General features: G+C 40.4%; 1 protein-coding gene across 1 annotated transcript; it reads left to right on the forward strand.

The window, feature by feature from the left end:
• Nucleotides 1-9,376: 9,376 nt before the first annotated feature.
• LOC129093579 (uncharacterized) lies at nucleotides 9,377-16,324 on the forward strand. The gene is made up of 10 exons (XM_054601637.1): nucleotides 9,377-10,648; nucleotides 11,251-11,483; nucleotides 12,121-12,326; nucleotides 12,519-12,679; nucleotides 13,012-13,115; nucleotides 13,390-13,450; nucleotides 14,196-14,284; nucleotides 14,923-15,045; nucleotides 15,441-15,541; nucleotides 15,682-16,324. The coding sequence occupies exons 1-10, from the start codon at nucleotides 9,682-9,684 to the stop codon at nucleotides 16,208-16,210; spliced, it is 2,574 nt and encodes an 857-aa protein (XP_054457612.1). The 5' UTR covers nucleotides 9,377-9,681; the 3' UTR covers nucleotides 16,211-16,324.
• The last annotated feature ends 809 nt before the right edge of the window (nucleotides 16,325-17,133 follow it).

Raw genomic sequence — 17,133 nt, forward strand, 5'->3', positions numbered from 1 at the left:
CTCGACTTTCTTCATTGCGAACACTTAAGATTTCATAATTTGATATGACAGGACCCGGGTACGCTTCAATATATTAAGGTGATTTGAAGTGTTGGCTGAAACGATGGAGGCCATTTATTTGCTGAGCTTTGATAGGAATGTAAATCTACACTAAGTTAGCGTTGTATCTGTGACTACTAACTAAAACTAATGTAACATCCCTGTACTTACTTATAAGGGTCAGTTTTTATCGAAATAGTCTGAGATGTTCATTCAAATTCACAGCCATTTTTAAAGCTTTAGTTTGTGCTGCAGTTGTAGTGTGTAAAAAAGAGGTGTTTTACGATATAGTCCATCCAAACATAAGAAGAAGATGTTGTATTGTTGTTGCTATTTTTGACCTCCTTCGAGTTTGTGACCTCCTTTGACATCTGCAGACAGAACGGGGGCAACGACCGCTTTTTTCGTTTTTTTGCCGTGTAGTAAAACTTCTGCTTCCGTGCCAACAAAGGCCCCGAATGAAAAGACATCTGTATTGAACATTTTCAACCTGAAAATCAAGGACCGAAGAAAGACAATGAAGTCCCTTTCTTGTTGCAGCTGAGTTCATCTTTACACGGCTTCAGCATTGTTCATGGATTTCCACTCTCTATGTGGAAGAAGAGGTGAGATGAGGAAACGGAAGAAGATTGCAGTACATTTCAGGAAGATCCAGAAACGTATTATGATCAAAGAAATATTCCACTGTTTATTGTTATATCAAGTTATTGGGCCTCTGATATACATTGCTTATAAGTGTTTAAAACACCGCAATGAAATTCACCCCACTTAAGTACTGCCTCAAGCAGTACAGGCGCCTTTGGCATCAATGACAGACTTCAGTCTTGATGCTGCAATCTTTCCCCTATCCATCTCTGCAGAAGTGCATAAGGTCTGGTAAACAGCATTAAGGCCGTTTCCATTTCCACATATTCTGGATTGGACTGAGGTGTGAATTAAGCTTTATGTTTCACAGGGCTTACTATAGAGAAGAATCGACCGCAGTATGATGCGATAAACCATGCGTCAGGGTGAAGATGGTGTCTTTCTGCTGACGTGCAGCGTTTCGTATTCAGTGTGATGGCCAAAAGCTACCTTTTAGTCCCATCAGGCCATGAATCTTTTTCCTGCTTCGTTTTCCCAACATGCTTTTTTTTTTTAAATGTCACATGACATTTTTTTCAACTATGCTTTTTGCTTTGCGAAGAATTAGTGTCTCCATTCTCAACCATGTAAAGCAGTTGTTTTCTCATAGTTGCTGTGGGCCTCTAAGTGGTCTCCCTCACTCCTTAGCTTGAATATGTTCTGATATTCTTCCCCTGAATGGGTAACGTCATTGCTGACGAGCCTAGAGTGTTCCTTCATCTTTATGGTGCAATTTTTGCAAGAACACTGAGTGTGTGTAAACTAAAATCGCTTCCTTTATTGACTACAAACATTTGATCGCCATTCAAATTACAATGCATTTCCGATCAATCGGATGCACCAGTGATGAATTAGACGTGACAAAGCAAAGGGGGTGGATATTTGTTGAATGTTGTGTTTTGTGCGTTATATTTGCATTTAATTAAGATCACTTTGTGCTACATCCAGTTTATCGCTGTATAAAAAATGTAGGCACTCTATATTAACTTAATATTTCTTTCTTTTTTGCCTTGTTCATATTTGCATTGTGGTGTTAGTCCCAGTCGACAGCAGGACAACTGTAGTGTAGAACGCTACAGTAAAGTGGAGGACAGGGGTCAATGATATATAATATAAGATATTCAAATAATTAGCAGCAGTGTAGAGGTGAGAATAGGGTGCTTAGCATCCAAACCGTTGATCTTATTCTTATTGATCAAATTTTTAAGAAATTCTTCTGGGCTGAATTTGTTGCAGTACATTTGGATGGATTAACTCTTTCAAATTAAGCATAATTTCCTCATTATAATAAAGAGATTAAGAGAGGCAAAAAAAAGTTTCCTCAAGTAAATCACTTTTTACATTTTTATTTTCTTTTATAGTAAAGTAGTATGGAATACATTTTTCCGACAGATTTTTGCTGCTTTTGTTAGTAGGAGTATTGTATGTGTTTGTGTGCATGTATGAAAGTGTTTCATATAAATCAATATATGAAAAACTGCGACAAGAGGAATGTGCAGATTGGTCTGAGGAGAAGGAGGAGGTATAAATAATAAATAAATAAATAAATAAATAAATAAATAAATAAATAAATAAATGGTAAAAATAATAATAAGTTCAATAACCGCATAAATACGTACAATAATAATAACAATGATACATAAAGTAAAACGACTATATAAATATTATCTTTTATCCTTTTTAAAAAAATATTTTATAGTATCTTATCTTTAGCTCATAGGTGTCATTGACTGTTGCCGCCCACAGACCCTTAGGAGGTAGATGGCCCACTGCAGGTTATGGAATAATGTTAAGGGTTTAGTTCATCTGCAGGTTTAGTGTAGCTGTCTTTTAACATTAAATAAAAAAACTTAATGATCCTTATGGGAAACTCGGTTATAAATATGTGATGGCCCCGCACGGTGAATATACTAATAATCGCATAAATCAGGATGTGTGCAGCTTCTTTTTACGTAAACTGTGATTTGGTTTATCTTTAAATAATATAATTTTATAAAGTTTTTCGAGTTGATACATCAAAACCAAAAGGACAAAAATGTGTTACAACTTTCAACACTGAAACTAGCGTTAAGTGTTGATCTCTGTTGTTTAGAAGTGCATCAGCGTCCAATTCATTTAGCATTAAGGAAATATGTTTTCTCGAGCGCAAAAACACCTAATACCGTTTCGATGACATACTGTACATCAAAATCCAAGAGAAGAAGAAACCCTCTAATGGTGATATCACATTCATCTGTTTATATTTTCTTAAAATGTGCTGATGACTTCTTTCGGTTCACCTTCGGTTGAACTCTTTGATCTAAATTGGAATAATGTATTTGGAATTCAGCACTTTGCGTTTATGAAATAGAATTACAATTGTTAGTATTTTCATCCTTATACGGAGAAAATAAAATAATGAAAAATATTATATTATCAGTATCACTGTAACTTTTTTGTATAACTTTACTAGCAGTCTGTGATTACAGACTTTAACCAAATAGATGGACGTGATCAGAAAGTTGCCATTCATTTGTACTATACTTATTCAGATAACAAGATGCTGCAGAAAATTTAAAGTTGCTTATGAATAGTATTATGTAGAGTTGTTTTGTCACCCTCAAACTGAGCTTGATAACTTTCTCAGGTGACTCGTGAGTCATGTGAGACTACAGTAAACAGCTTTGGACCATTTTAGTTGTTCAGTTACTTTTGAAGTTGCATCTTGAACACTGTTGTCTCTTTTGCACTAGGCTTCCATAGGAACGCATACCCAGCTTTTGGCACATTTTAACACGTGTTTTGATAAATAAAAGTCCATCATGTGAAATTGACACCATTAGAATGTCCTTTGATATCCACCGTGGAAGCACACATTTTATAACAAAACCAAAAAGTTACCGTATTTCATCATTTTTATAAAAATTTTTTTTTTTTACAAATGCTTTCAGGTGGGCCCTCCTGTGGTGAAGACTGTTGATTTTACATGAAAGAAGCCTGTAGCAGTCTTTAGAAGTGTAGCATTGCAGTCACATGTGTGCACAGCGGGGTCTCTGAACATTGTTTGGCCTGTGATCTTGTTTTAGATGCAATAGCTCTTGTCAAGCTGTCATGTGATTTTCAGGCCCGCATTTAGTCCTTTGTAAGAGCATCAAATGCACTGAAAGGCACGCTCCAAATATTTCCAAAGTCATTATTTCTTACACATCAAATATCAATATAGCCGTTTTAGAACTATTTTTGCATTCCATGTCTTTGCTTATGTTTGCATGTGTGCAGACTGAAATACTGATCCTAAATTACAAAAAAAGCACCAGATGCAGAATGAGATTTTTACTGCATTCAAGCTTTAGACAGATATAAATTCAGCAAGTGTACAAAAAACTTTTGGTCCACTATGAAGCTGGTATAGAATGTTACTAGACTGTCTGAAACAGTATCGTCCTGAACACACGTTTCATGACACGCTGTATTTGGAGAAAATCTTTTAGCTTCGAATGTTTGTACAAAAAAAGGCATTAAAGGGACAAACTACTTTTTGGGAACATGATTTATTTCACCTGCTTCTTGTGTGAAGAGCAGTTTCGTAGCAGCTTCACTTCTTTGTGTTCACATAAACCATCATGCTAACAGAGTTATTGTTATTTTAAGTCATATGCTGATAGCCAACGAGGCTAACCTTAGCAAATTAGCCTGTTTTTCGAAGTTTTTTACGATACACAATGATTCATATTGTTTCAAGGTTTAAATTTGTCCCTCTTCCATTCAGTTACTCTCTTCCCGCCAGTCATCACTTCTTTTCTCAGTGACGAAAGACAGACGGAGAGACTGTTCAGAGAAAAAAAAAAGTCCCGAAGCAAATCTCTCGTTCCCCCTCCTCTGCTCCCGTAACTTTTTATGGTGAATTTGAGAGAAAACTAGAGAAGCGTCTCCCCCGTACACACTCCTCCGCACTCCCCTTCCATCCTCTCGCATCCTTTCATTCACACATTTCTTCATTCGCCCGTTTTCTCAAGTTTTAGTGCACGCAAAACACGCATGTGGGAAAATGCGTACACGCAGGGGACACAGACAAATAAGCAGAGCATGTCTGAATCACTGGTAGAAAAAAGATTGGATGTGCTGAGTTTTAGATGTTTTACCAAAACGTCAAAAAACTGTAGACTTTTGAAGGGTAAACTGAACGCCTTATTGGTTGCAGAAGCCGTGCAAGAATGCATTTGAAGACTTTTTTTTGTCTTCCTTGCGTTTAATTATCAAATATCTTGAAAGGACAACATTTTTAACTAAATTATAATGAGAAGGATTAAAGCCAACATCAAATTCCATGTTTTTTGAATGACGTTAAAAGCGTCTAAGAAATATGCTGTGTTAATTCACTTTCACTGTACATTTTCTCAGGAATCTCACTTATTTTGGTAAAACTCAGGCTCAGCAGAATCTCACTCCACGCTGTCAGAAAACCACAGGTTGTTTGGCTTGAAGTGTAAGGATTGAAAATACAGAATAAACCATCTTCCTGGTTTTCGAGTCCTTCCGCAGAAATGTAAAGATGACTCAGATATTAACATTGATAATATTTCTTTATATTAATGTTGCTGAAAATCCTCGCATTGACCATGGACCCTTTAGATTTTAAAATATTTGCATGAGGTGTAATGTAACGTAGTGCGGTTATCTGTACGAGCATAAATCGGTCAATAGATTATTGCCAAAGTTATCCCGTATGCTAATGTTGAGGTTATTGGTTCAGGTTATATAGATATCACATTATTGTCTACTCTCCATGCTAATGCTGAGGTTTCCAGCTATGAGAAGTAGTCATACTGTATCAGTGACCTCAGCATTAACATGATCACCTACACACACCGACACACCGACACACTTCTCTTTGTACGATCTCTGGCAGGTGATGATAAAGCAAACTGATTCCATGCTCTACTTGTAACAGTTGTTGTTAATTTAACATCTATACATGATCTGTTGGAGGATTGTACACGTTTTTATATGCAAACAGGTCAGTTTCTCAAAAGCAGTTTGCGAGCACTGCTGGAACGCAGATCACTAATGATGGCAGATTCACGTTTCATAAATTGCATACACATTTGTGAGTCCTGCAGGGTCTTGCATGCATGGTGTTTGTTTCGATGAGACATGTGTCAAGAGGATAATGATCTCATGTTGCAGTTATAATCTGTTATCAGAGTTATAATCTGTTATCAGAAATATATGTACGTCCCTGAATTCACGCGTGATGCAATTATTTAGATGTTGTCATTTCAGGTATAATTTCATATAGTTTTTCAGATTTATAAAGTGATGAGGCAAATGAATTCAAGTGGTTTGCATGCAATTGGAAGGCAGTGGCAGTTTCTTTGAGTTGCTATTTTGTAAGATTTTATACATTTACCTTGTATATTTTAAAGTTGAACAGCATAGTATTATGATACTAAATAGAGAATTCATATTATAGATTTACTCCTCTACATTTCAGAGGGGAATAATGTTGTTTTGACTTCCTTGCATTTACTTTTTACTGATCTGATAACAATAAGTTTGCAGGTAATCTTCCAGATAAAGATGCTCATAAAATAGGCTGAATTGCTCACGTTTTTTAACTGCACAAGAAGAATGCTGCGTGAAGGAGTAATACCTAGCATCAAGATTACAAAATAAAAATACTGCCTTATGTAAATGAATAATTCATGTACCATTCTTTGGGGTGAGTTTTGATTTTCACGGATGGCATATATTACATTTAGATGCTGAATGTTGACGCGGAGAATTAGTCTTCTCTTTAATTTAGTACCACTAATGTTATTTTAAATGAATGATTACTTCCTGTCTTGTCTATACATAACAGCCGTGTGGGTTTGTGTGTGTGGCAGAGGTTATTGAAGTTACACACAGACTTGTGGACCTGCCAGCGAACGTGTTTGAGGTTACATATAAATGTGTGAGTAGGTGTTTTTAAATATATATGACATAGCAAAGGTAAAACAGGCCCGTTATAGGTGCATGCTATATGTGTGTGTGTGTGTGTGTGTGTGTGGGTGGGTGAGGAGGTGGGGCTGCAGGGTGATTAGAGGGTTCCCTGAACATCATCGCATGTCGCCGTTTTCCTTCCTGTTTCATTCTCTCTCATTTCCTGTCAGCTGACTCAGCCGGAGAATCTTGATCTGGTAAACATCTACGCTACCGCTTATGCAGTCGTACACACACACACACACACACACACACACACACACACACACACACACACACACACACACACACACACACACACACACACACACACACACACACACACACACACACACACACACACACACTTACTTACTTGTGCTCTAGCCATACAAGGATGTACGCATTTACATTCACACATTTAGCACTAATGCACAGGCACACATACAAAAGTATATATATTTCAACTCTTGATTGGAAAGTTTCTAAGATTTTAAATATCCCTAAGTGGTTTAGTAACTCAACATCAGCATAAATATATTTAAAAGGAAAGGAGCAGAAAAAGAAGTACAAAAAAGTAGGAGAGCACCACAAAGGCAGTAAGACCCTAGAAAATAAACCTAGATGTATACCTAAAAGCAGTGAGTGCACAAAGACTGGGGGAAGCAGAGAGATAAAAAGCAAGGAGGGGACATAAGAAGAAAGGTAGGACAAGAGAGAGACAGAAAGCAAAGTTCGGCGAATGATGAGAGAGAGACACACACAGAGTCAGACAAGGACGGGCAAAGAGACGGAAAGAGAGATTGGGGGGGGGCATAGAGATAAAGATAGCTGAAAGGAGGGAGATCCGTCAGCGTTTGTTTCCTCAGGATGTGGTTACCACGACGACGAAAAGGCAGAGAGGCAACATCACTCCTTGCTGGTCCCCACTGACACCTGCAAGAGTGTTTGTGTGCATGTGTGTGTGTGTGAAAGTCTGTGTGTGCGTGTGTGTGTGTTTGAAAGTCAGAGTGTGTGTGTTTGTGTGTGTGCGTGAAAAAGACAGTCTATCTGAGTGTTATTGGTTATGTGTGTGTGTGTGTGTGTGTGTGTGTGTGTGTGTGTGTGTGTGTGTGTCCATTTTGCTTAAGGTATGTACGAGAGACAGTGGGAGTATGTTTGTGAGTATGTGTGTGTGTGTGTGTGTGTTTGTGTGTGTTGTCAAAAGAGAGAGAAAGAGAGAGAGAGAGAGACAGATAGGAAGGACTAGGTAAGGGGCAGAAAATCTGAAAGGGGAAATAATTATACAAACACTTGAGATGAAGCAAAAGGAGCAAAATAGAAGTCAGAGAGAACGACGAAGACAAACAGAAGAACCAGGACCCGAAAACATGAACAACAGATGAGGAACATATGTGAAAAGGAAATTAAGCGCCAAGGACTGGTAAAAAAACTAAAAAAACAACCCTCAGAACGTATACAGTGTATTTGTCTCTTCATCTCGTCTTCCTCCGTGCTTTCTCTTTCTGACTCACTCGGCGTCTTATTTAGAGCGGAATGTGGTTTCAAGAAATAGAGAACGAGAAAACCAATGAAGATTTCAAGATTTGATGCAACACAATGTACAAGTCTGTACTTTAAGTGATTTTCTAACACGCTAACTTGTCTTTTAATCTGTTTTAATCCAACGGGAAACCAAAATGAAATGGCATAAATCGAGGCAGACTCTGCAAGCATGCTCTACAGGAATACGCATGCTAAAAACTGCTGATCGGAGCGTGATTCGGAATAAAAAAGGCGCCATTACTTTTGAACTACCTACTAGCCATCATTGTTAAATTCAGGTGAAGACATGACAGGATAATATGAAATACAAAGAAAAGTTAATAATAAGCACGGCTTATCCCCCAAACCCTGTACAAGGGCCCTGTACAAACTATTTGTGGACAGGGGATTTTGGAGACATGACAACTCTTGCCTACTCTCGTTACCTGAATCCGGTTTTCTGTCGGTATGTGCTCCCTATCAAGATGTGCTACTTAGCGGTTCTGCACACAGGTGGGCAGCGGTTTTTCGATTGGGCGTATTGTTCTGTCAGAATACAATAACTCGTAAAACCTTTGAAGGGTCTGGGGCTGCGGTAGCATTTTTCAATAAGGCTGCTTTAATGGTCAGCACACCGGCCTATGTTATGTTATGATCAACATAATTAACTACATCATATCCACAGCCATTAGCAAGTGGCCTTTCACAGTAAGGAGTTAGGTACTCAGAAGATCTAACATGCAAGTATTATTATTCACTTCCTGGGTCACTTATTCTTTGACCCAGTTAGACATTTTAGCTATACTACCACTGTGAACATGAGCACAAATATCGCACCTGTCAGGAACTGGTGGATGCTCTTTGTCACGTAGTTAATCCTCTACTGTCACAGAGTCTTATGGGTCATTTCCTTACACTGAAATCACAGCTGTGAAACTTTGTGAGCCCATCTAAACACTATGGAAGTGCTAATCTGTACTGTTGAGTAGATACTAGTTAAAGTGAAACTGCTAATGTTGTGCCCGGATTTAAATATTATTCATTTTTAATTACATTGTGTTTCTGTCTGTCACATTAAGGCACTCTAGCTACACCCAGCAAGCCATCATGGACGATCCTCCATCCACCCAATCCTTCCCAAACCTCAACCACCATCGCCACCGCCCGTCATTTTACCTCACCCTGCCCAGCCTCGAAAGCCCTGAAGTGGGATACCCGTCCTCTCAGCCTGCCCTGGACCCTCTGGAGCGATATGGAAGTAGAGGGGAAGAGTCCACAAACTCCTTCCCAACTTCAAGCACCTCCTCTGGGGGGAGGAGGGGGAGTAGTGGGGGTGACAGAGGCTTCCTAAACACAAGTGGTAGCTGCTTGGACGGAGATGCTAACTTGGGAGGCCATCTCGATGGAGAAAGCCGGTTGGGCAGCCATTTTTCCGACACTTGGTATGGCGGTAGCAAAAAAGAGGAAGTTTGGGAGGACGGGGAAAGCGTTGCAGACAATTTTTTTAGAAGAGATGATTGCTACAGCAACGCAAATGATGTCTTTTACACCATGAATTGTGGAAGCGAGGAGGGAGTCAGGCGTAAAGTCAGAGTGAACTACAATAACTATACCCATGTTAGCTGTGAAGCTAAAGGCGATACAGTTTACAATAGGGAGGCTAACGTTAGCCACCTTACTAATCAAACTACTTCCTACCCCAGAACTGCGGCGGGAAGCTTTAGCGACAGCAGTGTTGATTATTCAAGAGTGAGTGATAATTATTTGGGAAGAGAAGAAGATTATGGGTCCAGCTGTGGCTCAGGTGAGGATCAGCTTCAACCAGCAGAGGTGGAGGGACCCTGGCTCAGTGCCTCCCCCTCGAGTCAGACCGGAGAGGGCAGGTGGAGAGGAACAGTGGACGCCCTCAGTTTTGCCCCAGGTTGCCTACCGCAGAGATCACCTATCGGCCTCAGTGGTGGGACCTACACTCAGAAACTGGACTCTTTCTCTGAGGCTTTCTTCTCCCAGCGAAAAAGAAGATTCCCGATGATTCCAGGTGGAGATTCTTCTGGACAGATGCTTGAATTAGGCGTAGTAAAAAAGGAAAACCCATCGGTCAAGTCGAGGCACAGCTGCGCTTTTGATCAAGACTCCTACCTGCCTCCCTCCTCCTCTTCCCCACCCACTCACCCCTCTCTTGCATCCTTCCCGTCTCCCCCCACGTCATCTCACATCATGTCTTCAGTTCTTAGTCCTCCTCCCACGCCTCTACCTCCTCCTTCCCACTCGCCCTCCAAAATGGACTCCCCCAGTGCATATGGGGGCACCGGACATTCAGTGTCCCAGGGGGCAGAATCACATGGTGCGCTCCAGTTTTTCGCTTCGCACCTCCAGTCAGTCCCATCCATCCATTCCTCCGGGATGATATGGAAGTTTCCACTGCTGTCACACAGCTTTTCACAGTCGTCAGGCGACCCCAGCATGATCGAGGGCAACCTGAGACCTTCTCATGGCAGTGACTATGGCAACATCACAGGTAAGGCATAGTGTGCAGTTTTGTGAATGAAAATATGATAGAAAGAATTAAACTGATACAAGCTTATTCAGAGGCTGTCATGACTGTTTGAGAAAGAAGAAAACTACCTGAAATGGACTAGAGTAACATGTAAATGATTTAAATGAACTTAATTCCCCCCCCTTGCACAAAAAACCACAGGTTTAAACCCACATGTAAATTTACGGGACATGTGGGTTTTTTGTAGGTGAACTTGTGACATTTCCCATTTCCCGTATGCAAATTGCATTTTCACTGCTCACCTTTTGTATCAGACCTCCTTGCGCTATTGTACACCATGTGAAGAATGACATGTTCACATGTGACAACCAGCATACAATCCAGACTTTCCGTATGCTTTGAGTTTATATGTGGGTTTTCACGAGAATAAAAAGTGTTTCCAAAAAAATAACGATTATGTCAGTGTGTGGTGTAACACTTTCCTGTCTGCACAGATAAAGGGGACGTTTCTGTCTTGTTTTGTCTGACTGTCTGTTAGACTCAGAATGATCGAGCAGTTTAACAGTTCATCATGGAGCATTGACTCTCACTGTTTATTGTCCTTCCCCCTCTCATTTTTCCAGCCTCCCACGTTCAGTCTCCAGAAGCTACATTCCTCTCTTCCACATCCCATCCTTCATCTCTCCATCCATCCAGAGCCCAATGTTCCTCCAGCACTCCATCCCATCATCCCTCCTTCCATCTTCCCTCTCGTCCATCTCAACAACATTATGCGCCAGCTGAAAAGATAGTCCCTTACATTGTTACCCAGAATGTAAAGAATGGACTAACCGATCTGAACCAATCACAGCTACAGGTAAATAAATGTTTTTTCACCACTGGAAACAATTTGGGGATATCAGATTGTCTATTTCCTCCTGGTGAGTTTGGGTTAAGAAAAGTTATAGCAGGTTTGTGTTTATGCATCCAGGATAGTGAGGTCAACCTTCGGTTAAATTATAGATCGAGTTGCAACTTTAAAGAGTAGAAAACCTTTAGTTGATGCATTTTGTTGATTTTGATTTGATTTAAATGATTTTAGCCAAAAAAACAAAAAAAATCCTGTACTTTGGTTAATAATCAAATAACAATTTGGTATTTGGTGCTAATTAGGAAATATTTGCATGCTAATACGCTAAACTAAGATTGTGAATATGGTAAACAAAATAACTGTCAGAAGCCCTAAACAGACGTGATTCCAAAAAAAAATGTATCCGGCAAATTGATCTTCTTATGGACCTATCTCTGAATTTGATGCACAGAAATTAAATGGAAAAGTGGGTTTCAGTTTGGTTTTGGTTGGCTAAGAATACATTTTTGAGGACTTGCAACGTGTGCAAATTCAAAAGACCAATATTTTTTTAGGTCCCTGACTCAATACTTCAGCTTTGAGAACCTTAATTGTTCATACACCACATTTCGCTTTCTGACTTGTTTTCCTTGTTCACTTACAGCAACAAGCCTCTCCAAACTACACTGGAACTCCATTTTCCAGTCGCCTTCACTCCAGCAGAGGTCAGAAGAGGGGTCGGTACACTCCTCTACCTCTCCTCAATCCCGTTCGCAGGGGGGCGGGGCTCTACTCCTCCTTATCAGCTCTCCATCACAGAGAGGAGGAAAAGACATGTGGAAAAGAGGAAGATGAGTGTGTTGTGTTACCGTAAGTAAAATGTTGAAGCAAGAATTTCTTTACGGCTGGATTGTTTATTACCTTAGCATTACTTTTTATGGTATGGTACATGGTGAAGAGTTAAGCTATGGGCCAAGGAATTTTGTCAACATTTTTTTTGTTGTAAACCTAGATCCACGGTTGGTTATGACCCTTCCCTCCCTCCTCTCTCCTTCTCTCCAGGTATGTCAATGTGGGTCATGAGTTCCAGGCAGAGCTTCCTCCATGCTTTGTGAATTTGGAAGGGTCAAGGGTGTGTTCACCAGAGGAGGAATCTCCTAGGGAACAGTTGCTCTGGAAACCGTGGGACAAGCTGCAGGAGACTACCAACTTACAAGACCAAGGTAACCGGCATGCTAAAATATACTTTTCCAAACCCAAATCGCTTTTAACAAACCAGCTTTGGAGTAATAACTCCACCAAAAATGCCAGTGAATTCTAGGTTCATCAACATTACAATGGACTGATAAGTTTAAGAGTCAAAGCTTCAGCGACCTGATGGAAAATGAATCACATATTCTGGTGTAGCCTGCAATAAAGTGTATAATGGAGAAATTTGTAACCCAAGATTGAGGATAGACCCTGAAAATATAAATAAAAAATCAGTTCATTGTCTATAATGCTCCCTGCTTAAAATGCTCATGTGTTTTGTGTGTGTGTGTATGTGCATGCACAGTGGAGCGGCTGTTGTCCATGTGTAGTTCCAGCTGCGTACCAGGAGGGGGCAGTAACACAGAGCTGACTCTGCACTGTCTACACATCTGTCAGGGGAACACAATGGTAAGATTTGCAGAGGATATTTAGTATTGTCTTCCTTTCTTTCTTTAATCTTTACTAATGATTTTACTATGCACTCATTCAGTCACTTTTATCAATCCTCCATCCATCGCTACTCACTTCCATGCATCACTACTCACCGACTACTCACGTACTTTGTCATTTATTTCTACTTGCCCTTCTGTCTCACTCATCAATATCTAGTTAATTCTCTATAGAGCCATTGGATGCCTCATCTGTCTGTTCTGTGCCTCCTCCATCCCTCTCTCCTGCTCAGGTCACACTGGACATGCTGCTCTTCTCACAGCCCTCACCAGCAGGAGACTACCACTACTCTGGTAACCTTTCACCTTTGGCCTCACTCTAACTCTTTGGTTTCCTATGCATGTTTAGGGATCACTCCTTAAGAATCAACTGCAGTTCAGACAACTCTTTGGCTTGATTATGGTTATTCAAACTGAGTTAACACCACTAGCAACATTGTCAAATACAAACAGGACATAAATAGTAAGGGAAGTGAAATAAACTAAAATGTTCTGCAGTGGAGGCAGATTGGTGTTTCTCTACAACAGCAACAGTAGTATGAATCTTTAAATGTGAGTCAGCAAAGGAGGAGCCATTCCTTATGCTCTGTATGTACAATAGTAGCCTTTGTAGAAAGCCCAAACCACCTGCCACTTTCATCACATGCAAACTCTACTCACTCTCTCTCTCTCTCTCTCTCTCTCTCTCTCTCTCTCTCTCTCTCTCTCTCTCTCTCTCTCTCTTTGTTTCTTTGGTGCATTTAAGTCCACCAAGAACCATGTAAAGTACAGAGTAGACATTGTTCTGCATACAGTGTTCACTCAGATGGCTGTATTCCTGTAGACAGGGGTACTGTTAAAGGTCTTTGCCCTCCCGACAACTTTTTAACAACTTTCTAGATGTCTTAAGTCCTGGGTATGTCTTTGTAGTCCCCTCCAGCTATCGGCTCCCTAAATAAGTCCAGGTTGTTTGTCTGTTTGATGTTTGGGTGTCCTCAAACAACCTATGTATCTGTATTTATTAACTCTTCCCTTCACCCACCCTTTTCTCTCTATTTAGGAAGTGATTTTTGGACAGACAGTGAAAAGAGTCTCTTCAGTGCAGCTCTGGGAACTTATGGAAAAGACTTTTCCCTCATACGGAAAATGGTATATCTATCATTCACTGCTTGTTCTTACGCAGCATTCTTTTAATGGTGGTCAGCCATATAGCACGTTTTAAAAAACTTTTAAATCAACATATGAAATAGAAAATAGAAAGCCAAGCATTCACATACATTTGGTCCTCCACTGCACCACTTAGTGGTTGTTGTCTTTTTGTGTGCAGGATCATTACAGACAGTTTAAATAGTATCTTCCTAAGGCGCAGTGAGTGCAGGGTTCTTTGTTTTTTGCCTGCACCTCTTTGGTTTGTGATGACTAACGGTGCACTGTGACACATATAACTGCACAGTAAAAAGTTACTGTTTTGATTAAATCTTATGCAATTATGAGATTACCAAAAGTGCATGACAACCTCCATTGCACACGGTGCAGCTAACCCAGTGAAAAAGTCTGCATGTTGCAACCTGTTTTACGAAAATTTGCGCTGAAAACTCACTGCCTAAAAAATTCTGACATGTCAGATTATACTTGATATGTTAGTGCAACAGAACGTGTGAGCTTGATTATATTTTCTGAAATATGTTGGCTAATATATTTGGACTTAAGCTGAGGGAGACATGTGCAAAGTCAGGTCAGGTTGCTTTTTGAGTGCCAAGTATTCACTTTGTGTGTGTATGTTGCAGGTGAGGACTAAGACCGTGTGCCAGTGTGTTGAATTTTACTACCTGAGCAAAAAGCTCCAGGACAAGCAGAAGAAACAGAAGGAGGAAGAGAACAGAGATGCATTGATGGAGCAGCAGAAAAATGTAAGAAACATCTGAAAGAAGTGTTCAAATCGTTTTTGCCTCTTGTCAAGATGTTCCAGCTGATCCAGGGAGTCCGATTCCCCTGATGTTTCTTTTAGTTTGTGTTTTAATATCAGCCTTTTACTTTATCTCTCATCGTCTTTCTATCGGTCTCTTTTTTCCTGTTTGTTGTCCTGCAGTTATTTTTCTATTCCCATGATACTCTGTGGGTTCTACTGTGCTATACATCCGGATCTCTGACTTATACAGCTAATAGATCAGAAACAAGTGAAACAGAACAGTGTGCTATTGGGGTATTTGGGATCATGTGTAACCAGTTAAATGCTTTAAATGTTTATCCGGCGAGGAATGCAGCTCAGCAGCATAGATTCTTAAAGTTGGTCTTGTTCTCATAGATGACGCCCATCTGTCAGCCATTGGATAGACAGTTTGGCCTGGAGGAGGCGGTTCCTGTGCCCTCATTGGCCAGCTTCTTCCCCTGCAAGCTGTGTGGCAAGTGAGTATAGGACCAATGAGATAATATACTACGCTCCAACACAAACTCTGCGTTTGGCTTCAGAGCAAGTCAACAGATGGTTTAGGGTTATGGTTTAAGTCTTCTTTTCAAAACCAGTTTTTCCTCTCTCCTCGCTTCAGAATGTTCTATAAAATCAAGTCCCGTAACGCTCACATGAAGATCCACCGCCAGCCTCAGGAGGATTGGACCGACAGGCGGCTGCAGCACCAGCTCCTCACCCAGCGTCTGGCTCTGAGTCGACCCAACAACCTCATGCCCTCCCCAGGCAGTACCCTGCTCCTGCCCCAGGCAGCCGCTATGACCTTTCCCTCTTCTGGCCTTGCTGGAATGACAAGCAACAACACAAATGGAGACAATGTCCTCAACCTTGTAACCAATAGCAACGCCATCACTCCCAGTAATGCCAGTGTCCTAGATCCCAGCGCTGTGTTAACATATAGCAACCTCTCTGCTTCAAACTGTCGCGTAATCACCAATATCGATGGCGGTGACTCAAACGAAAGAGAGCCCACCACTGTCTTACCTCTCCACCAGTCATGGGGCTCATACGGACATGGCCCCGACCCCACTATCTTCTACTGCAACACAGAAGTGAAAGACACCGTGGGAGCTGGGACAGTGGGGGGAAAAGAGCCAATCAACTGGTAGTAGTGTTTAACTCTCCCAAAGGCATTACCACCAATGAGACTCACTAAAGATGTGTGTGGGTTGTTTTTTTTTTTTTTACTTCAAACTGAATATAAACTCAAACTTTTTTTAATATTTCAAGGAAACATCATCACAATTAACGGGTTTTGTTGTAAATTGTGTATTTAGATGTGTTGCATATTTAAGTGTTTCTTGTGCAAATGACATTTGAATAAAAACTGTAACCTCATGGTAGTTTTTGGTGTTTCTGACTTCTATAAAACAACAATAACAGGGATTAAACAAACAAGACATAACAGGTTAATTTGTGGGCTTTAGAGGTGCTGGTAGGCATGTTTTTTGGTTATGTTCGGAGAGAGACAGGCCCGGTTCCCAGTCTTTTTGCTAACCTAAGCTAACTATCTTCTGGGCCGTATAGCTTCAAACTGTTTTTTTGCATTTGCTAAATCACAATTCCTGAAATTACGGCTTTCTTTGTCAAAACTCTGCACACAAAATTCAAAAACATATGCAAAAATATATAACATCTCTAGCAAAAGCAAACACATCATTCAGACAAATATTAGAATGCTTCTCATCTATCTTTCAGGAAGAAGGTGAAAGCGTATTTTCCAAAACATGGAGGTATTCTTTAAACTGTCACACAGCCCTTTAGATATGTGAGGATGAGCCAAATTGTCCTCACTTTTCAGTCATGTCCTTGCTCGGAAAATGGCCCTCACAAAGGTAAAAAAACATGTGCACACACACCTTCACAAACACACTTACGTAGTTGGCACAGCGATTTCAACACACAGCTTGTTGAAAGCTTTTGATATAACACCATAATGGGCTAATATTGACCTTGGTAGACCATCTCCTCTCTTACAGCTGTCCGTGTACTCGTGTGCCCAGGATTGACCTGTTGATGGTTAACTACAGTG

The sequence above is a fragment of the Anoplopoma fimbria genome, chromosome 7, assembly GCF_027596085.1.
Source record: "Anoplopoma fimbria isolate UVic2021 breed Golden Eagle Sablefish chromosome 7, Afim_UVic_2022, whole genome shotgun sequence".
Taxonomy (NCBI): domain Eukaryota; kingdom Metazoa; phylum Chordata; class Actinopteri; order Perciformes; family Anoplopomatidae; genus Anoplopoma; species Anoplopoma fimbria.